Genomic DNA, 23,039 nt, shown 5'->3' with positions numbered 1-23,039 from the left:
CTCATGGCTTGGTTTTTGCTCTGACATGCACTGTCTACTGTGGTACCTTATATAGACAGGTGTGTGCCTTTCCAAATCATGTCCAATCAATTGAATTTACCACAGTTTGACTCCAATCAAGTTGTAGAAAATCTCAAGGATGATCAATGGAAACAGGATGCACCTGAGCTCAATTTACAGTCTCATAGCAAAGGGTCTGAATACTTATGTAAATAAGGTATTTCTGTTTTTATTTTTTATAAATTAGCAAAAATGTCTAAAAACCTGTTTTTGCTTTGTCATTATGGGGTATTGTGTGTAGATTGAAGATTTTTTTTTATTCAATCGATTTTAAAATGAGTCCATAACGTAACAAAATGTGGAAAAAGTCAAGGGGTCTGAATACTTTCCAAATGCACTGTAGATATAGCAAGAGGACTATACCTTTAGCTCAGCAGGATAAAACAGCCTTGCTATGCACAGGAGACCTACCTGCGAGAGAGGGGAGAGAGAGAAAGAGAGGGAGAGAGAGAAAGGAGGATACTCCTTTATGATACAATTAAGCTCCCCCTCTATATCTCCACCCTCTCCACTTTTCCTTCACCCTCTCTCACTGAATAGGAGTTTATGTTTCAGATATTAATGAGCTGCTTCAGACAGTTAAACTGGCTTTTATCGATCTAGAGCTTCAATCTCCAAAAGCGTTTTCTTTTAATGGACCGTAATGGACCTGCTCTTTCATGTCTGACTGCCCTCAAAAAACACCCTTGTTTTTTTCACTTCATTTCAATAAATCTTCCTAATCTTTACCATAAGCATCTCTGACTTCCAATGGGCTGATTTCATTGATAGCCATGTAGATTTTATGAACCTGTTATATTGAAAACGGATTGTCATATTGAGATGAAAAGATGAAGTATAGCTGATACTGTACAGTACATCACATAGATGTTTCCTGCATCTCTTCAATCTATGATAGTCTTGACATAAAGTCTATTATATAAGGGTTTCAATATTCTATATGTCAATCAATCCAATGAACTAGATAAATGCCAAAACTGAACTAGACAAATGCTAAAACGGACCTAGAAAATGCCAAAACTGAACTAGATAAATGCCAAAACTGAACTAGATAAATGCCTAAACTGAACTAGATAAATGCCTAAACTGAACTAGATAAATGCCTAAACTGAACTAGATAAATGCCAAAACTGAACTAGATAAATGCCTAAACTGAACTAGATAAATGCCTAAACTGAACTAGATAAATGCCTAAACTGAACTAGATAAATGCCTAAACTGAACTAGATAAATGCCAAAACTGAACTAGATAAATGCCTAAACTGAACTAGATAAATGTCTAAACTGAACTAGATAAATGTTAAAACTGAACTAGATAAATGCCTAAACTGATCTAGATAAATGTTAAAACTGAACTAGATAAATGCCTAAACTGAACTAGATAAATGTTAAAACTGAACTAGATAAATGTTAAAACTGAACTAGATAAATGCCTAAACTGAACTAGATAAATGCCTAAACTGAACTAGATAAATGTTAAAACTGAACTAGATAAATGTTAAAACTGAACTAGATAAATGTTAAAACTGAACTAGATAAATGCCTAAACTGAACTAGATAAATGTTACAACTCGTGGTGATACACATCTAAAACTAAGTTCTAAATATACCTGTTTACACAGGAGAGACGATCATACAGGGGTTGTTTCCCGCCTCGCATTGCCGAGAGGAGCGGAGACCCTAATTTGCATTAGCAGTGAGGAATTAATTGTATCCCTGATATCTCCCTGATTGTGTTGCACACACACACCTACGATAATGCCTGTGATCTAAACAGCCCATTGCTAATGTGTTGTGGTAATTCTCAGACTCATTCAAGGTGTTTTAACTACACCACCTGTGTTGCAAAAACAAAGCTCTCCCTCCTTTTTCTCCCTCGTTCTCTCCCTCTCTATAACTTTATCCATCCTCCCTCTCCATCTCTATCTCTCCATCTCTCTCTCTCTCCATCTCTCTCTCTCCATCTCTCTCTCTCTCCTCTCTCTCTCTGTCATGGCTAAGGGAGAGAGTAGGATGTGACTTCTTCATGTTCCTCCTCGCTACGGGCGTGTTGCATCATCAACAAGCTCATTTCAATAGGATCCTTTCAACGTTTTACATTCTGGAAAGTCCACTTCTTTTGACTAGAGTCCAATGAGCATCGATGAGTATATAATCCCTGACAGGATCTAAATTCATCAGAGTTTAGTAATTGAAGGAAATTAATTTTGGAAAGGAATTAATTACAAATTCCATTTATCATGAGATTTCCTTGTTTCAAAGCTTATTTTTTCCCAGAAGTAAATGAGGACAGAGTATGAGCTCAATAAGGCTTCTCTAAGGAAAAACCCCAAAAGAGAGATGAAAAAACAAAATTTTGGAGGGAAAATAGAAGTTTAGCGTTCCTTGATAGTTTATCATTATTAGGGGTGTCTGGAACACATCTACTGTACGTATCCTGATTTTCTTCTCTTCTTTTTTAATAACAAAAACAAGATATTAGAGCCAAGATCTCTGTGTGCAGTTCTCATTGTTCATTCATCTTCTATTCCGTTTCAATACGGCTTTCAGACCAAGAAAAGAATGGGGATCTGTCAACCCAACAGGGAAGGCTTTTCCTTTTGTTGTTATCAGAGGAGAAAAAAAATCCCTTAAAATTCCATGGACTTTACTTTTCCTTGGGAAAAACATTCCATTTCACCATAATTCCTAATGAGTGTAAATGAGATTTCACATACACATGTTTATATGGAAGGTGTAACTGTAACACTAGTGATGGGACCATCCTATTTAGCAGTATTTGTGCAAAACGTTGCTAATTAGCTCATTACGGAATTTCCTGTAAATTCTGAAGATTGCTGGGAGAGTGAGATGGATACAACACATGACACATACACTGTGACAGTAAATGATGCCAAATTCACAGACATTTTAAGTCTGCTTCAAGAAACTGTAACAGCAAATGTTTTATTTCCTCTCTCTACTGTCATGGGCGTTGTAAGGATTGGACCAAGGCGCAGCGGGTAAAGTGCTCATCTTCTTAATTTATTAGAAATAACACTTAAACAAAATAAACAAACGAAAAACAGTTCCATAAGGCTCTCAGGCTATACAGAAAATAACCACCCACAAAACACAAGTGAAACAAATACAACTAAATATGGCCTCCAATTAGAGACAATGACAACCAGCTGTCTCTAATTGGAGGTCATTGCCAAAAACCCAACATAGAAATAGAATACTAGATATAAACATAGAAATAGAGAACATAGAACCTAAACCCAAAAACACCGAAACACACAAAACAAACACCCCCTGCCACGCCCTGACCAAACTACAATGACAAATAACCACTTTTACTGGTCAGGACGTGACAGTACCCCCACCCCCCAAAGGTGCAGACCCCGAATGCACCTCAAAAACAAAAACCCCACAAAAACAACCCCAAACTTAAAGGGAGGGAAGGGAGGGTGGCCACCGTCAACGAGGGTCCCTGTGCTACATCCCCCCTTCCCAATCCTCCCACTACGGAGGTGGCTCTGGCTCTGGGCGTAGCTCCCGTTCAGAAGACTCTAGGCTGGGGAGCGTCGCTGTCGCTGGAGGCTCCTGGCTGAGAAGCGTCGCTGGAGACTCCTGGCTGAGGAGCGTCGCTGGAGGATCCTGGCTGAGGGACGTCGCTGGAGGCTCAGGGCTGAGGGGCGTCGCTGGAGGCTCAAGGCTGAGGGGCGTCGCTGGAGGCTCAGGGCTGAGGGGCGTCGCTGGAGGCTCAGGGCTGAGGGGCGTCGCTGGAGGCTCAGGGCAGAGGAGCGTCGCTGGAGGCTCAGGGCTGAGGAGCGTCGCTGGAGGCTCAGGGCAGAGGAGCGTCGCTGGAGGCTCAGGGCTGAGGAGCGTCGCTGGAGGCTCAGGGCTGAGGAGCGTCGCTGGAGGCTCAGGGCTGAGGAGCGTCGCTGGAGGCTCAGGGCTGAGGAGTGACGCTGGAGGCTCAGGGCTGAGGAGCGTCGCTGGAGGCCTCCTGCGTGGAGCTGGGACCGGTCTGGGGAGACTTACAGGAGATTGGGTGCGCAGAGCGGGCACTGGGCACACTGGACCGTGTAGACGCACTGGAGGTCTGGAGCGCACGGCCTGCACAACCCATCCTGGCTGGATGGTCACTGTAGCCTGGCACGGGCGGAGCGCTGGCACAGGGTGAACTGGGCTGTGCTGGGGAATGAGGGATGCCGTGCGTAGAGCAGGCGCAAGGTAAACTGGGCCGAGGAGACACACTGGAGACCAGATCCGTTGTGCCGGCACACTTCTTCCGGACTGTGCATGCGTATGGGCGACACCGTGCGCATTTCTGCGTAACAAGGTACTTGCTTGATCCGTCGCATCCCCATAATAAGCACGGGGAGTTGGCTCAGGTCTCCACTCTGACTCTGCCAAACTCCCCGTGTGCCCCCCAAAAATGTTTTTTGGGGGGGATGCCTCTCGGCCTCATGTAGCTCCCTAAATTTCCTCTCCCAGAAACGTCATTCTGCCTCCCACGTCCATCCTTCTCCTCGGTGCTCCAATCCCCGCTGCTTTGTCCTTGTTTGGTGGGTGGTTCTGTCATGGGCGTTGTAAGGATTGGACCAAGGCGCAGCAGGTAAAGTGCTCATCTTCTTAATTTATTAGAAATAACACTTAAACAAAATAAACAAATGACGAAAAACAGTTCCATAAGGCTCTCAGGCTATACAGAAAATAACCACCCACAAAACACAAGTGAAACAAACACAACTAAATATGGCCTCCAATTAGAGACAATGACAACCAGCTGCCTCTAATTGGAGGTCATTGCAAAAAACCCAACATAGAAAACTAGATATAAACATAGAAATAGAGAACATAGAACCTAAAACCCAAAACACCAAAACACACAAAACAAACACCCCCTGCCACGCCCTGACCAAACTACAATGACAAATAACCCCTTTTACTGGTCAGGACATGACATCTACATCCTCTGGGTCGTCATGTGCGTACTCTGGCTGGTGATCGGGAGCCTTAAGACAGTATACGACTCACTAATTGCCTGTGTTAAATCACCCAGCCTCTCTTCTCCACACGGTCATGTCCTGTTCTGACTCACACAGACTGATTGACCAAACCGAGGATGCCCACTCACTGCCTTCTCTCTGGAACTACTCTAAAAATATCAGTAGCTGAGGTTTAGATGTTGTAGAAAATGGAGGGATGGATGGAAGTAGAGACGCAGCTTGTCTCTCCTCTCTAAATTGTCTGTCTTAATGAAGCAGCTATGATAAATACTGGCACTGGGAGAGAACCGCCTCTCATATGTACACTACCATTCAGAAGTTTGAGGTCACTTAGAAATGGCCAGAAACAAAGAACTTTCTTCTGAAACTCATCAGTCTATGCTTGTTTTGAGAAATGAAGGCTATTCAATTCAAGAAATTGCCAAGAAACTGAAGATCTCGTACAATGCTGTGTACTACTCCCTTCACAGAACAGCGCAAACTGGCTCTAACCAGAATAGAAAGAGGAGTGGGAGGCCCCGGTGCACAACTGAGCAAGACGACAAGTACATTAGAGTGTCTAGTTCTGGTTAGAGACAGTTTGCGCTGTTCTGTGAAGGGATTAGTACACAGCGTTGTACGAGATCTTCAGTTTCTTGGCAATTTCTCGCATTAAATAGCCTTTATTTCTCAGACCAATAATAGACTGACAAGTTTCAGAGAAAAGGTCTTTGTTTCTGGCCATTTTGAGCCTGTAACAGAAACCCACAAATGCTGATGCTCCACATACTCAACTAGTCTAAAGAAAGCCAGTGGTATTGCTTCTTTAATCAGGACAACAGTTTTCAGCTGTGCTAACATAATTGCAAAAGGGTTTTCTAATGATCAATTAGCCTTTTAAAATTATAAACTTGGATTAGCTAACACAACGTGCCATTGGAACACAGGAGTGATGGTTGTTGATAATGGGCCTCTGTATGCCTATGTAGATATTCCATAAAAAAATCTGCCGTTTCCAGCTACAATAGTCATTTACAACATTAACGATGTCTACACTGTATTTCGGATCAATTTGATGTTATTTTAATGGACAAAAAATGTGCTTTTCCTTCAAAAACAAGGACATTTCTAAGTGACCCCAAACTTTTGAATGGTGGTGTACATATGCTCTCACCACTTACCCAGAATGCCTTGTAACCGATTCTGTTGTGTTATTGTTTTTCCATCTTCATCATCCGTGGCTGTCATCTTTCAGTACTGTTGTATCAAGGCTGGGTTCCCAATACAAATGGCACCCTATTCCCTCCATACTGCAATACTTTTGCTCAGAGCCCTTTGAGTTCTGGTCAAACGTGGTGCGCTATATAAGGAAATGGGTGCAATTTGGGATGCCACCCTAGAGGTGTTATCTTACAGTACAGGGCTGTGTGAATTGTCACAATGTTGTCAAAAGTAGAGAACATTGAATAGGCCAAAAAATAAGCCTACTTATAACAGACAACAACTTTACAGTAAAAATATCAATTTCTAGTTCAAATGTGCTCCCGTCCCCTTTTTTTCTGAAGGAGCAAACGATCAGGGAACATCATTTTTCATTACACAGTCAACGTGGCTGAAAATGAACAGCAACTCCTCTACCGATATATCTAATTGGCGCCCGAGAGGTCGCCAGATTATACGAGGACATTTCTTGGCACTCAATGAGCCATTTACGACAGAACAGAAACCGTGCTTGAAGACAATGAACCACTCTCAGCCATTCTGCGGAGGAGAAACCATGGAGCAGGCGCAAGGGAAGGCTCGTATTTGGAGTCTCGGACCAGGCTGCCGGCCACCGAGATTTAAGGGAGAGCCAATCATTTTTCTCTAAATGAAGTGTTGAGAGGAGCTTGCCAGTTTAATCCTCTATCAAGACGGTCGCCAAGAATTGTTTTGCAAAGTGAAAAAGATTACAATAAATGGCGATCAGCTATACTTTTGATGAGAGCAGGCGTCAACACACAGCTCTCATCTCTCACTCTCCTTCTCTCTCTCTCGCTTTCTCTTTCTCTCTTTGTGTGTGTGTGTCTCTCTAGCACTTTCTCTCCCTCACCTTCTCTCTCCCCCCTCTCGCTCAGCCAATGCTCAAAGCCTGCTGTCCTCTCTCTCTTTCTCTCTCTCTCTCTCTCTCAGCCAATTCTCAAAGCCTGCTGTCCTCTCCATCTATCCCTCCATCCTTCTCCATCCCTCGTTTACCATCTGTCTATTCGCCCTCATAGCATTCTTATCTTCCATTCAATTTGTTTTCAGTCATTCTCACCACATAGCCAACTGTAAGTTACACAACACCACTATAAAGAGTACTTGGAGCTTAGCAGAGAAGAGAGGAGGGGAATGAAGAGCCTGTATCTCCAACAACACCATGGGACGTGAGTCACAATCAGGATGTGAGCGAGAGAGCTGCTTGCGGATCAGTAGTTATATAAATCCAATGGCAGATGGTGCCTGCAAACTGATCACGGTGCTGCAACACTGTGAGTGTGTGTGTGTGTGAGTGTGTGTGTGTGGGGGGGAGGGGTTGTGTATGTGTGCACGCATCCATACGTGTGTGCCTGTATCTGTATTCGTGTGTGTGTTGGGGGGGGTGATCTGCTTTGAACACCTCAAAGCTTATACTGTAGTTCATTAAGAAACACTTCCCTGATTAAAAATCTATTTTTACAAATATGTAAATACATATTTTGTTTAATAAAACATTTCCCAGGAATTCCTGTTCTGTATCTAGAGTAGTCGCTTATAGACCCTGTTTAAACACTGTTTAGCTGTCTCTCCTTAGCATAGGAAAATTATGTGCTTCTATAAGGCAGCACAATAGAAACCATTTAGAAATCTGCATATCTTCCCACAAAACGCCTGACTTCAAAAGTAGAATAAGCCCCATGTATCTTCTTCATTTGCCTTTATCGATGATATAACAACGACCAATATGTTTCCATTCCTATATAATATGCCATAAAACTTCCCAAACTTGTTCTTCCTTGCTTCCATTCTCCTCACAGAGGGCTTAAGGCTGAATCATATAGATCAGAGATGGAAAGTAATGCACCTCCCGCTGGCTGCTGACGTCAAGGCCCAACGCACTAGCCTACGTCTGCAGCTTGGAGCCAGGCTGCCTCGAACAGCCTGCAGCCCAGGCCCTGTTCCTGTCTGCTTCCCTCCACTGGGAGACAGATGAAAGTCAATGGGCCCAGAGAGGGAGATGGAGAGAGAGGCAGCTAACCTAGCACAATTTAGATCTGCAAAGGGACCAGCATAGAACATAGATTATTTATAATTACTGTATGAAACCACAAGGTTTCCAGGTTGAAGTTCCCCTAGGTATAGATCTAGCTTCCCCTCCCTGACCAGCTTTCCCTCCCCTGATCCCCTGATCCTCTCCTTCAATCCTAACCTCAACCGTAAATTGCAAAGCTGACCCCAGCTCAGTGTCTAGGAGCAACTTCACCCTGCTCCATTCAATGTTTAATTTCCAGATGGCCTCAACGGTCAACACGGCCGTCTCACTCTGCAATAACTCAACAGAATTCCATGGAATTGGATCATGTTCAAAGTGCACCGCCGTAGTGTGTCCTAACAATTACAGCTTTTAAACTGACATTTTTTTGGACATGCATTATGGACGAGATTTGTGGAATCTGTTTTCCTGCGGTGTCGTTAATAGTTAATTCAGTCTCAGCCGGTAATTAAAGAAAATGCCTTTCTCCCCCCCGTCTGTCTCCAACACCAGAGAAAATAGAGCCTTGCTTGTGGCAACACTACACAGGAGGCTGGATTTTCATGGGCTGTCTTCCAAATGGCACCGTATTTTCTACATACACCAGAGGGTCCTGCTCAAAAGTAGCGCACTATGTAGGGAATAGGGTGCCGTTTGGGACAGGCTAATACTGTGCACCTGAGGCAGCTGTTTTAGAGAAGATTTGCATCAGTCTTACACACATCTAATACCAACCTAACAGCTAATGACCAAAATACAGCAGGGAGAAAAATAGAGCGGGAGAGAGAGAGGGAGAGAGACATAAAAGGGATAGAGAGAGAGAGAGACAGAGAGAGAGAGAGAGAGAGGGAGAGAGAGGGGGTCGAGAGAGGGGTCAATAGAGGGGGGAGAGAGAGGGGGAGAGAGGGGACAGAGAGAAGAGGGACAAAGAGAGCGAGAGAGAGAGAGGGAGAGAGAGGGGGGAGAGAGAGAGGGAGAGAGGGGACAGAGAGCAGAGGGAGAGAGAGAGGGAGAGAGAGGGGATCGAGAGAGGGGTCAATAGAGGGGGTAGCGAGAGGGGGAGAGAGGGGAAAGACAGGGGGAGAGAGGGGACAGCGAGAAGAGGGAGAAAGAGAGCAAGAGAGAGAGGGAAAGAGAGGGGACAGAGAGAAGAGGGAGAAAGAGAGCAAGAGAGAGAGGGAGAGAGGGGACAGAGAGAAGCGGGAGAAAGAAAGCGAGAGAGAGAAGGTGGGATAAGCATCTTTCTGAACAGAAAATTGTCAGTAGCCTGTCTTTTCATTTCAACTTAGTACAATTTTGAAAGAACCACTTTTATTTCTCCAACTTTTCACCTGGTTACTGAATGTTCAAGGAAATAGAGGAAGCTGAACTATAATCCAAGTTCCTCTGGCATATCTTTTTTCTCCAATTCCTAGTTCTGCCCTGCAGCCTTTCTTTCCAAATACTGCGACCTGACAGGATCCAGAAGAATGAACTTCTGGCTGTTTACAATAACTGTCTGATGAGAATTATCTGGGTGACATTCAGTTAGAGTCACTTGAGTTGTACAATCTCCGCTGCATAGCCAGAGTATGTGCTAGCCTTTTATCTATATAATCACTTGTTCAGGCAATTTAGTCAGCGAATGGAAATTGAGAGAAGCACAATTTCTCCTTTATAGCGCAATACCAATAGCGTACCACGAGAGAGAGACAGTGTACGTAATGACTCAAGAGGCCAACAGTTTACGTATGGCATGTAATGTTGCCTCGTCTCATGCTTAGCCATTGAATTCCACTGTGCATTATAGGGAAAAAATGCACACACTAGAATGCCTTTCAAGCCAATCAGAAAGGAGTATTTAACAATGCCAAGGTATAAATGAAGATAACCTCCACCGGAGAAAAAACGGCTTCTCTCATTTCATCTTTGGCCAGATAGCCTTTAGATCATATTTTCTATGCATATTTAAGTCCTATGAGTCTTTCATGAAATCTAATGATACCATATATCTAAACATGTTTCCCTCTCGTAAATCCAAACGGGATTTTCTTCAGTACAGTACAGTACATTCAATCTCTATAATATAGCCCAGTGATATTGGCAAATAAAGAGATAAAAGGCAAGCCATTGATATTAATCTCTCCGTTTAATAAAGCTGTTATAGGCCCACAATGTAGGCTGCGTCCCAAATGTCACCTTGTTCCCTATGTAGTGCACTACTTTTGACCTGGGCCCATAGGGTAGAGCACTATAAAGGGTATAGGTCGCCATTTGAGGCTTAGCTTTAATTTTTCCTCAGTTTTCCTCCCATCTTTTGGTTTCTGAAATGGATAAGGATTGGAGCGGATTAAAGCCATACCAATTAGCTATTTACTCTGGTGAGGTTAATGAAGGATTAAACCATGAGTTAGGACCTCTCAGGGACCCCAGCCCAGACCCCATCTACAGCACCATAAGACTATAGGCTCAGCCACTCACAAACGTACAAATGAATCCTGTCACTGGGCTTAACACCTCAAGCACACACACACACACACACACACACACACACACACACACACACACACACACACACACACACACACACACAAGCCTATCATAAAATCTCAAAACTCACATTTGTCCCATCTCACATCATATTAAAAGGGAACTCCAGAAAAGCAAAAAAAGACTCTCAAAAAGAGGTCAAATCCAGCCGGAACAGACCAACCCTCCTCCTCATAATAACCAGACTGTAGTTCCTACCTGCACTAGGTTCCACCCCTCCAGTGACTCAGCAATGATGGACGTCACGGACGGACACACCCCTCCAAAGATCATCAGGTGTTTGGGTCCGTAGCATATGGCATCGAAGAAGGCCCTCAATCCCTTGGCGTTGTCACACTGCATGGGGAGAGAGTGGAGGTTTGGGGTAAGGAGGGAGGGAGGGAGGGAGGGAGGGAGGGAGGGAGGGAGGGAGGGAGGGAGGGAGGGAGGGAGGGAGGGAGGGAGGGAGGGAGGGAGGGAGGGAGGGAGGGAGGGAGGGAGAGTTAAAAAGCTGCATAACATTTTTCTGGGCTATTTTGGGCTGGGATGTGGCTGGCATGCAAAAGTGAAAGCACAGATGTAATTATGTTCTGTACTGCACACCTCTTACAGCAGCACAGCAGTATGGGGATGCCTTCCATGATGGCACCCTATCCCCTATATAGTGCCCTACTTTTGACCAGGGCTCAAAGGGGCTCTGGTCAAAAGAAGTGCACTACATAGGGAATAGGGTGCCATTTGGACATTGGTGTTCAGGAAAAGTGTTTGCTTTATTTTATGAGACACATGAAGCCAACAAATGAGCTACATTTATATGAGGCTCCTACACTTATGTAATGCATACCTGCATAATTTTTACTGTAGGTGAATATGTAGCATTGTAATAAATGTTTATACAATATATGAGTACATACGAGAGGAGAGAGAGAGAGAGAGAGAGAGAGAGAGAGAGAGAGAGAGAGAGAGAGGCCATCCTGCTACAGCAGAATGCAGCCATCTCACATCACTATGGCAACGCTCTTAGCTCTGTAGAATTGCGGGAGAGAGGGAGAACAGGAGAGAGAGAAAACAGGGGGGAGAGACGGAACAGGAGAGAGAGAGAGAACAGGGGACAGAGAGAGAGAACAGGAGAGAGGGAGAACGGGAGAGAGAGAGAGAGAGAGAACAGGAGAGAGGGAGAACAGGAGAGAGGGAGAACGGGAGAGAGAGAGAGAGAACAGGAGAGAGGGAGAACAGGAGAGAGGGAGAACGGGGATGAGAGAGAGAACAGGAGAGAGGGAGAACGGGAGAGAGAGAGAACGGGAGAGAGGGAGAACAGGAGAGAGGGAGAACAGGAGAGAGGGAGAACAAGAGAGAGGGAGAACAGGGGCGAGAGAGATGGAACAGGGGCGAGAGAGATGGAATAGGGGAGAGAGAACAGGGGAGAGAGAGAGAAAAGGAGAGAGTGAGAACGGGAGAGAGAGAGAACGGGAGAGAGGGAGAACAGGAGAGAGGGAGAACAGGAGAGAGGGAGAACAAGAGAGAGGGAGAACAGGGGCGAGAGAGATGGAACAGGGGCGAGAGAGATGGAATAGGGGAGAGAGAACAGGGGAGAGAGAGAGAAAAGGAGAGAGTGAGAACAGGAAAGAGGGATAATGGGAGAGAGAGAGAACAGGAGAGAGGGAGAGAACAGGAGAGAGGGAGAACAAGAGAGAGGGAGAACAGGGGCGAGAGAGATCGAACAGGGGAGAGGGAGAACAGGAGAGAGGGAGAACAGGAGAGAGGGAGAACAGGAGAGAGGGAGAACAGGAGAGAGGGAGAACAGGGGCGAGAGAGAGAACAGGGGCGAGAGAGAGAACAGGGGAGAGAGAGAGAACGGGGGAGAGAGGGAGAACAAGAGAGAGGGAGAACAGGGGCGAGAGAGATCGAACAGGGGAGAGGGAGAACAGGAGAGAGGGAGAACAGGAGAGAGAGAACAGGAGAGAGAGAGAACGGGAGAGAGGGAGAACAGAGGAGAGAGAGAAAACGGGAGAGAGAGAACAGGAGAGAGAGGGAGAACAGGGGAGAGAGGGAGAACAGGGGAGAGAGGGAGAACAGGAGAGAGAGAGAGAACGGGAGAGAGAGAGATGGAATAGGTCTATTGATTGCTATATGAGCTCTCTAAATGGTTTTCTGTGATTTTCTGAGTTTGCAACCATATCCTAGTCTGCGGTAAACACTTCTTGGACATAATTATTGCCAATCAATTCAGGATGTTCTCCTGTGTTTATATAGAGTCTGAGGTGATGTCCACCTTGGTGCAGCGAAGCTCCACTTGAGAGGTGGTTTCACCTTGTTAGGATCATCTACGCTGAACTAGATTTCTTCCTAGAAGGCGCTGTGCGACTCAGTGGCAGGGATGAGAAATCGTACAGAGGACCTCAATGGAAATAAGCCTTCGGGCTTTATTGTGTATCATTCTCTAACATTTTGTTACGTATGTAGTGTTGTCTCTGGCTGGAGCAGCCTACTTCTTCAAATACATTCAATCAATTAATCAACAACACTGCTATATAAAGCCTCCTTTGTCCCTAAAGGTTTCCTCTTGCAACAGAGTTGTAGTGACTGGTATAATTTTGAAATAGTTTAGTGTGTCGACATCCTCATGTCTGTTAAATCAATATTTTTTTTATTTTACTTTTTATTTCACCTTTATTTAACCAGGTAGGCTAGTTGAGAACAAGTTCTCATTTACAATTGCGACCTGGCCAAGATAAAGCAAAGCAGTGTGACACAAACAACAACACAGATGAGTGTGCAAGTAGCGGTACTGGGGTGCAAAGGAGCAAAATAAATAACAATATGGTGATGAGGTCGTTGGATGAGCTATTTACAGATTTTCAATGTACAGGTGCATATTGATTGATTGATTGTAGGTAAAAGTATTTGTACAGTTTAAAACATAAAAAACCCTTATGTATCTTCCTCCTTCTCCCTCATTTTGGCTTAATAAAACATAATAGTCCCCATAGTCAGGAATACACATGGTTCACACGTGTGCATTCACTGGCACATCTTATATATTCAGTTAACCGAGTCCAAAATAGCTGTGAGACCGTGGAAAGCCTAGTGTGAAATGAGAGAGTAGGTGATTATGCGCAGCGGGCATACGATATCTTGTCCACATGGTTGAATAAAACAGCAGGGTTTTTAAAAATATATCTCATTTACATATTATCTTGCTCTCACTCTCACTGTCTCCATCTCAGTCTCTCCCCCCCCCCCCCCGACTCTTATTTATTTCCCATTGCTCACAACCAGCTACCAAACTACAGAAGGTGAGCTTTTCTGTATGTTACTATGCTGAAACACAAACCCAGTCTCTGTCAATATGTGGAGTAATAGTTGATATTTTTACACTGCTGCTACTCGCTGTTTATTATCTATGCATAGTCACTTCACCCCTACCTACAAATGACCGACTAAACTGTACCCCCGCACATTGACTCGGTACCGGTACTGAGTTGGTAGAGGATGGCGCTTGCAACGCCAGGGTCGTGGGTCCCATTCCCATGGGGGATCAGTACGAAAAAGTCTGAAAATGTAACAGTGGGTTAACTGTCTTGCTCAGTGGCAATACGACAGATTTTTACCTTGTCAACTCAGGTATTCGATCCAGCAATCTTTCGGTTACTGGCCCAACGCTCCTACCCGACAGTCTACCTGCCACCCCATAAGCAGATATACATTCCAATGAGGTCTGTGATGAAATATGGTTTCCTGGCCCCGGGGACGAAAAAGGTGATCTCACTCTACGCCCCAGCCATTATTCCTTACGGCCAAAAGCCTCCCATTCAACGGTCACAAAGTAGCGGCCAACTACCACTATGCTGGGGCTATTTTCAGTGCCAGAGAGGGGGGAGAGATGTGGGGAGGCGGAGGCTTTGAGCGGCGTCAAACACATGCAGACCAGTCTGCTTTCTCACATTCTCTCTCTCCCTCTACTTCTGTCAAACACTCATCCACACAGCCACACAATCTGGCATGCTGGTGGTGCTTTGACCACCGCCACGTTGCCTAGGCAACCCACAAGGCAACGCTTTTGAGCTGTAAATAAAGGAGGAAGCCGGGCCGGGAGCTTGGTGGAGCTTGGTGTTTGACAGCTATGTTTAGCATGTGATTGGATGGCACAATCACAGAGGCATTAATCATAAACTACTCAGAAAGTGGAGACATGTAGGGGTTAATGGTGGATGCAGTTTATGAACAGTGAGAGAGAGAGAGAAGGAGACAGGTGTCGCAAGAACAAGTGCTCATAAAACCAACCAACCGTTCTCTCCACAATTATGGCTGACTGTCCCATCTTTAGACACTGTACAGTTCTGCTCTCTGCATCAGATATGCCTTGGAACCCAGTAGTAGACAAATCTAGTTAATGTCATACAGTACGTCAGAGTCTAAGACAGTGGTATTCAAACTTTTTCAGCGGGGAACCTTTTTCTACCAGAATTTCTGGGGACCCCACCCAAAATCTAATGATAAAACCTTCAAATCGGTAAATTTATATTTTTAAATCAACAAATAACCTTAAATTGATTGCATTTTCAGCTCTTATTTAAATGAAGTGAAACCAATAAAATGATCTGGACTTTTAATTTCCACCCCGGCAACCCCACTGCAGTTCCCCACAAAGGTTTGCGACCCCGACTTTGAATACCACATGTTACGTCTATCCTGCCCAAGCTACACTATATATACAAAAGTATGTGGACACTTTAAATTAGTGGATTCTGCTAGTTCAGCCACACCTGTTGCTGAGAGGTGTAAAAAAATCGAGCACACAGTCATGCAATCTCCATAGACAAATATTGGCAGTAGAATGGCCTTACTGAAGAGCTCAGTGACTTTCAACGTGGCACTGTCATAGGATGCCACCTTTTCACCAAGTCAGTTATTACATTTCTGCCCTGCTAGAGCTGCCCCTGTCAACTGTAAGTGCTGTTATTGTGAAGTGGAAGCGTCTAGGAGCAACAACGGCTCAGCCACGAAGTGGTAGGCTACACAAACTCACAGAACGGGACCACCAAATGCTGAAGCACGTAATGTTTAAAAATAGTCTGTCCTCAGTTGCAACACTGATGACCGAGTTCGTCAGAAGCTTCACGAAAGGGGTTTCCATGGCTGAGGGTCGGCTGGAATGGTGTAAAGCTTGCCACCATTGGACTCTGGAGCAGTGGAAACACGTTCTCTAGAGTAATGAATCACCCTTCAAATCATATCAGACTGTATTTGTTACGTGCGCCGAATACAACAGGTGTAGACCTTATTGTGAAAATCTTACTTACAAGCCCTTAACCAACAGTGCATACATTTTAGGTCCCCACAAGAATAGAAAAACAAGTGTGTGTGTGTGTGTGTGTGTGTGTGTGTGTGTGTGTGTGTGTGTGTGTGTGTGTGTGTGTTGACTGGTGATCCTTGATGGAGAGAACTGTGGCACACATAATCTACTCTCGACACACAGGCTGTCCGTTAGCTAATGACATGCACAGCCCTCACAGGGCCACAACATATGACATGCCAAATTCCAGGCCTCCATTTGGAGACGGCTAATGGCTCAGACAAATATGGAAGTGGAATGAAATGAAAGACAGGGAGAGAGTGAGAGTGAGAGAGAGAGAGAGAGACAAAGTGAAAAGAATACAAATATACAGAATATTGTGCATGCAAAAAGGCATGCACAATACTGCAAAAAAAAAACATGGCAAACCTTTTGGCCTAATGCAAATCCTTATGTCTGGGTCAAATCCAACACAACACCTCACTGAGTAACTGCCTCCTTATTTTCAAGCATGGTGGTGTATCAGCAAAGACGGTACCGACAGAGAGGGCTGCCTCACTTCTAGTCCTTAGGTAACATTGCAGTATTTTGTTTTTTTATGTACTATTTCTTGTTGTTAGCCCATAAAATCTTAAGTGTTATTACATACAGCTGGGAACAACTAATGGATATCAGAGCAACGACAACTTACCAGCACTACGACCAGCACTACGACCAGGAATACAACTATCCCGAAGCGGAACCTTTGTCCGCACCACCCAGGGCATTTGAACTGATCCCAGAGGCCGACCCAAAACAACACCGCCGGAGAAGAGGAAGACGGAGTGGTCTTCTGGTCAGACTTTCGGAGGCGCGCACACCACCCACTGCTTCCGAGTATATTACTCACTAATGTCCAGTCCCTAGATAACAAGGTCGACGAAAATAGGGCAAGGGGTGCTTTCCAGAGAGACATCAGGGATTGTAACATACTCTGTTTCACGGAAACATGGCTCTCTCGGGATATGCTGTTGGTAAAGCCACCTGGATTCTCCGTAAAGAAGAAGAGCGGGGTTATATGTTTCATGATTAACGACTCATGGTGTAATTGTAACAACATACAGGACCTCAAGTCCTTTTGTTCACCTGACCTAGAATTCATCACAATGAAATGCCGACCGTATTATCTCCCAAAATAATTATCTTCCGTTATTGTCACAGCCATGTATATGCCCCCTCAAGCCGATACCACAACTGCCCTCAAGGAACTTCACTGGACTAAATGCAAACTGGAAACCATATATCCTAAGGCTGCATTTAGTGTAGCTGGGGACTTTAACAAAGCTAATTTGAGAACAAGGCTACCTAAATTCTATCAGCATATCGTCTGAAGCACTCGCGCTGGAAAAACGCTGGACCACTGTTACTCTAACTTCCGCGATGCATACAAGGCCCTTCCCCGCCCTCCGTTCGGCAAATCTGACCATGACTCCATTTTGCTCCTCCCTTCCTGTAGGCAGAAACTCAAACAGGAAGTACCCGTGCTAAGGACTATTCAACGCTGGTCTGACCAATCATAATCCAAGCTTCAAGATTGTTTTGATCACGCAGACTGGGATATGTTCCGGGTAGCCACAGAGAATAACATCGACGTATACACTGATACGGTGAGTTTCTAAGGAAGTGTATAGGAGATGTTGTACCCACTGTGACTATTAAAACTTACCCTAACCAGAAACCGTGGAACTGAAAGCGCAAACCACCGCATTTAACCATGGAAAGGCAACGTGTGAGTATAGGCAATCAAACAAGGCAATCAAACAATCCGCAAGGCAATCAAACAAGCAACGTGTGAGTATAGAGACAAAGTGAAGTCGTGGCTCAGAAAAGAGACATATGTGGCAGGGTCTACAGAAAATCATGGACTACAAAAAGTAAACCAGCAACATCACGGACACCGAAGTCTTGCTTCAAGACAAACTAAACACCTTTTTTGCCCACTTTGAGGATAATATAGTGCCACCGACATAGCCCGCTACCAAGGACTGTGGGCTCTCCTTCTCTGTGGCTGAAGTGAGTAAGACATTTAAACGTGTTAACCCTCCCAGATGGCATCCAGAGCCGCATCCCCAGAGCATGAGCAGACCAGCTGGCTGGTGTGTTTACGGACATATTCAATCTCTCCCTATCCCAGTCTGTTGTCCCCACATTCTTCAAGATGGCCACCATTGTTCCTGTACCTAAGAAAGCAAAGTTAACTAAACTAAATGACTATTGCCACGTAGCACTCACTTCTGTCATCATGAAGTGCTTTGAGAGACTAGTGAAGGATCATATCACCTCCACCTTACCTGTCACCCTAGACCCACTTCAATTTGCTTAAGACCCCAATAGGTCCACAGACGATGCAATCGCCATCACACTGCACACTGCCCTGTCCCATCTGGACAAGAGGAATACCTATGTAAGAATGATGTTCATTGACTACAGCTCAGCATTCAACACCATAGTACCCTCCAAGCTCATCATTAAGCTTGAGGCCCTGGATCTCAACCCTTCAGAATAGCCTTCTGAGAAATGAATGCGAGAAATTGCCAAGAAACTGAAGATCTCATACAACGCTGTGTACTACTCCCTTCACAGAACAGTGCAAACTGGCTCTAACCAGAATAGAAAGAGGAGCAAGACTGAGCAAGAGGACAAGTACATTAGAGTGTCTAGTTTGAGAAACAGATGCTTCACAAGTCCTCAACTGTCAGCTTAATTAAATAGTACCAGCAAAACACCGGAAGGCCAGCATCCCAGAGTTTCCTCTTCACTGTTGACGTTGAGACTGGGTTAAGCTAACACAACGTGCCATTGGAACACAGGACTGATGGTTGCTGATAATGGGCCTCTGTACACCTATGTAGATATTCCATAAGAAACCTGTCTTTTCCAACTACAATAGTAAATTACAACATTAACAATTACAATGTCTACACTGTATTTCTGATAAATTTTATGTTATTTTAATGGACAAAAAAATTGCTTTTCTTTCAAAAACAAGGACATTTCTAAGTGACCGCAAAATTTTGAATGGTAGTGTATGTTTATACTGTATTCTATACTATCTATTGCATATTAGCCTATGACGCTCTGTCATTGTTCATACATATATTTATATTTAAATATTCTTATTGCATTCCTGAATGGCCAAGTTACAGTTTTGACTTAACTCTGCTTAAAAATCTCTGGCAATACTTGAAAACTGCTGGCAAACAATGATCAACAAGGACAAAGCTTGAAGAATTTAAAAAGAATAATGGGTAAATACAATCCAGGTGTTCAAAACTTAGCCAACACTTACAGTAGACTTACCCAAGAAGCCTCACAGCAATAATCGATGCCAAAGGGTTTTCTGACATGTATTGACTCAGGGAGCTGAATACTTATGCAACGACTATACAATGAATGTATATTTCTTGAAATGTTCCTGATTTACTGACCTTCATGTCATATAGTAATAAAGGCCTGTCATTTCTCTTTGCTTATTTGAGTTGTTCTTGCCATAATATGGACTTGATCTTTTACCAAATAGGGCTATCTTCTGTATACCACCCCTGACTTGTCACAGCACAACTGATAGGCTCAAACGCATTAAGAAGGAAAGAAATTTCACAAATGAACATCTGTTAATTGAAATGCATTCCAGGTGACAACCTCATGAAGCTGGTTAAGAGAATGCCAAGCGTGTGCAAAGCTGTCAAAGGCAAAGGGTGGCTATTTTGAAGGATCTCAAATATAAATATATTTTGCTTTGTTTAACACTTTTTTGGTTACTACATGATTCCATGTTATTTCACAGTTTTGATGTCTTCACTATTATTCTACAATGTAGAAAATAGTCAAAATAAAGAAAAACCCTTGAATGAGTAGGTGTGTCCAAACTTTTGACTAGAACTATATATTTTTTCCACTTTGACATTACAGAGTATTTTCTGTAGATTGTTGACAAAAAAATGACAATTAAATAAATTTAAGTCGCACTTTGTAACACAATAAAATGTCAAAAAATCCAAGGGGTCTGAATACTTTTGCAAGGCTCTGTATAAAAAAGATGATATATTTCCCTGACACACAGTCTGACCTAACTAATCCTCTCAACTAGACATAGGATACGTCCCAAATGGCACCATTTTCCCTATAAAGTGCACTACATTTGACCAGAGCTCTGTGGGCCCTGGTCAGAAGTATTGCGTTTTAATGGAATCATAGACACAGGCATTGAAACGCACCATACAGGGAGGTGGGGGATAATTTGTGTGGCAACAAGTGATTGTATCACAGGCAAAAATGTCTATTTAAATGTGCTGTCCAGTATCGTTCATAAAATAAATGTAAAAAATGAAAACTCAGGTTTCGCTTAATCGACAACAGCCACCTACACTATATTGAAATCAATGAAGCGGAAAACAAAATCAGTTACAGTAACATTCATTACTTTCCAGGAAAAATATATTCCTGGTCAATATAATCTCTCAATATCCAGCTCCTTCAAAAGGATTTAATAATCTGACATTGAGTCACGTGTACCCTTCTCTCTTTCCAAGTGCCGTCCTGTGGTTCCGCTGTATTTAGATCAATAACTGTACAGGGTTTCCCATGGGGGCCTGGGAGGGTTTCAAGCCTCAATTTAGGTCAAACGGTCCCAAACGTAATCTATTGACAAACAGGCAACAGACTCATCGAGTCAGTCATCACTATTTTCACATGCAGCTCTATGGGCACCACCAGTAACGTTACAGTACCGCTCACTGAGGATGGAGTGTGTGTGTGCTTGAGTGTGTGTGTGTTTGTTCCCCATCACCTAGCCCTATTGGGCAATAGACTGGTCCACTCATGCGGAGAGAATGACCTCCTTTTTTTCAAATGACCATAAAGACATGCAGCAGTGGAAATTGAGGGAGCTCGGACCGATACGACACATGTCAACCAGATTCCCATTGAGATCTCATGAAAGGCTATGGAGAGGGAGGAAGAGAAGGGAATGGAGGGAGGAGTGGAGAGGAGATGGGGGTGTGTATGCACTGAGCATTCTGACTCTGTGGTAACATTTATACAACAAACCCAGGAGTATTCAGTGAAAGTCCAACATTGATTGACTGAGTGTGGAGAGGAAAGAGGGAGGACATGGTGGCTTCTTTCAATCTGTTCCTCCCACATCACTTCACTTCCTTACACACACCAAAAAGCCATTAAAACCCTCCCCCAGTCTAGAGTGGAACCAGAAGACTCTGATTGCCTCTAAAATCTACTCTGACAGACAGAAGCTCAGAGCTCCTAAAGAAGCCAGTTGTTTGGCCCGAGCCTATCTCTCTCCCTAGGTTCACAGCTGGAGAGGTTTATTAGACTTCGTCCAAAATGGCATCCTATTCCCTACATAGTGCACTACTTTTGAGGGCTCTGGTCAAAAGAAGTGCACTATGTAGGGACTAGGGTGCCATTTGGGAAGCAGCCTTCGACTATTGGCATCATGGTTGATGTCGCGCACCCAGTCTCAGATTACCACGGGATAACAACAGCAAGTGTGGCAGGTTTCAAACCACTTTGGTTCTCTCACGATACCGGATAAGCCAAAATTGGCCACTAAAACCCAGAATCACAGTGAATACGTTGAGCCTTTATTAGCCAATCTGTGCTGAGCAGGGGGAAGGGGGATGCAGTAAGCCTATTACAGGTCATTCTGCTTTTTACAACAGCATGTTGTGCGATGTCCCGATTTCCATACAGTCATACCGTTTCTGTACCATCCCGGGGTTTACGGTATTACGGAACGTGCACACAAGGGGCACTATAAAAAACATGTTAAAAAACAGGGCTCTTGATCCAGGTGGGGATTGAATGTCTCTGCTGTAACCAAGAAGCTTTATCTTGACATCTAGGCACTTAGTTATTAAGTTAGCAAACCAAATGCACACCCCCACAGCCCCTGCTGAAAATCATTTTGTCGGTATTTCGGAATACCCCGGTATATGGTATAAACGGTATGTGGTATAAATGGTATACGGTATAAACGGTATGTGGTATAAACGATATATGGTATAAACGGTATACGGTATAAACGGTATACGGTACAAACGGTATACGGTACAAACGGTATACGGTATAAACGGTATACGGTACAAACGGTATATGGTATAAACGGTATACGGTACAAACGGTATATGGTATAAACGGTATGTGGTATAAACGGTATGTGGTATAAACGGTATACGGTATAAACGGTATACGGTATAAACGGTATGTGGTATAAACGGTATACGGTATAAACGGTATACGGTATAAACGGTATATGGTATAAACGGTATGTGGTATAAACGGTATACGGTATAAACGGTATACGGTATAAACAGTATGTGGTATAAACGGTATACGGTATAAACGGTATACGGTATAAACAGTATGTGGTATAAACGGTATACGGTATAAACGGTATACGGTATAAACGGTATGTGGTATAAACGGTATACGGTACAAACGGTATGTGGTATAAACAGTATGTGGTATAAACGGTATACGGTATAAACGGTATACGGTATAAACAGTATGTGGTATAAACGGTATACGGTATAAACGGTATGTGGTATAAACGGTATACGGTATAAACAGTATACGGTAAAAACGGTATATGGCCCAAGTATAAACGGCAGACAGTTGGAAGGTTAAGGGATATAATAACTACAGTATCATCCGTGGGAATTCAGCCAATCACACCTACTGTAGGAGTCACCATGGCTGTCTCAAATGTAGAGTGCTACTTTTGACCTGGACTCTAAGGGAATAGGGTGAAAAATAGATACCTTTTTATAATTATCAGTTTACTTCCTGAATTGAGCAAGTTTTGAAATAAATAGTTTCTCCTTTTCTGGTTCTTAAGAAGTCATTGAAAAGAGATGCCCTTTTCACATTATTGAGTTAAAATGTC

The 23,039-nt window shown here is 43.8% G+C and overlaps 1 protein-coding gene across 1 annotated transcript in view; it reads right to left on the bottom strand.

Moving 5' to 3' along the window:
* Positions 1 to 23,039, bottom strand: part of LOC115175547 (gamma-aminobutyric acid type B receptor subunit 2-like) — a 366,527-nt gene that overhangs the window by 273,279 nt on the left and 70,209 nt on the right. The window contains exon 2 of the mRNA XM_029734842.1: positions 11,017 to 11,154. Coding sequence (XP_029590702.1) covers positions 11,017 to 11,154 — 138 coding nt within the window. The remainder of the gene's footprint in view (positions 1 to 11,016; positions 11,155 to 23,039) is intronic.

This window comes from Salmo trutta, chromosome 36 (genome assembly GCF_901001165.1).
Source record: "Salmo trutta chromosome 36, fSalTru1.1, whole genome shotgun sequence".
In the NCBI taxonomy this organism is placed as follows: domain Eukaryota; kingdom Metazoa; phylum Chordata; class Actinopteri; order Salmoniformes; family Salmonidae; genus Salmo; species Salmo trutta.
This window is presented reverse-complemented; position numbering and strand designations above follow the sequence as displayed.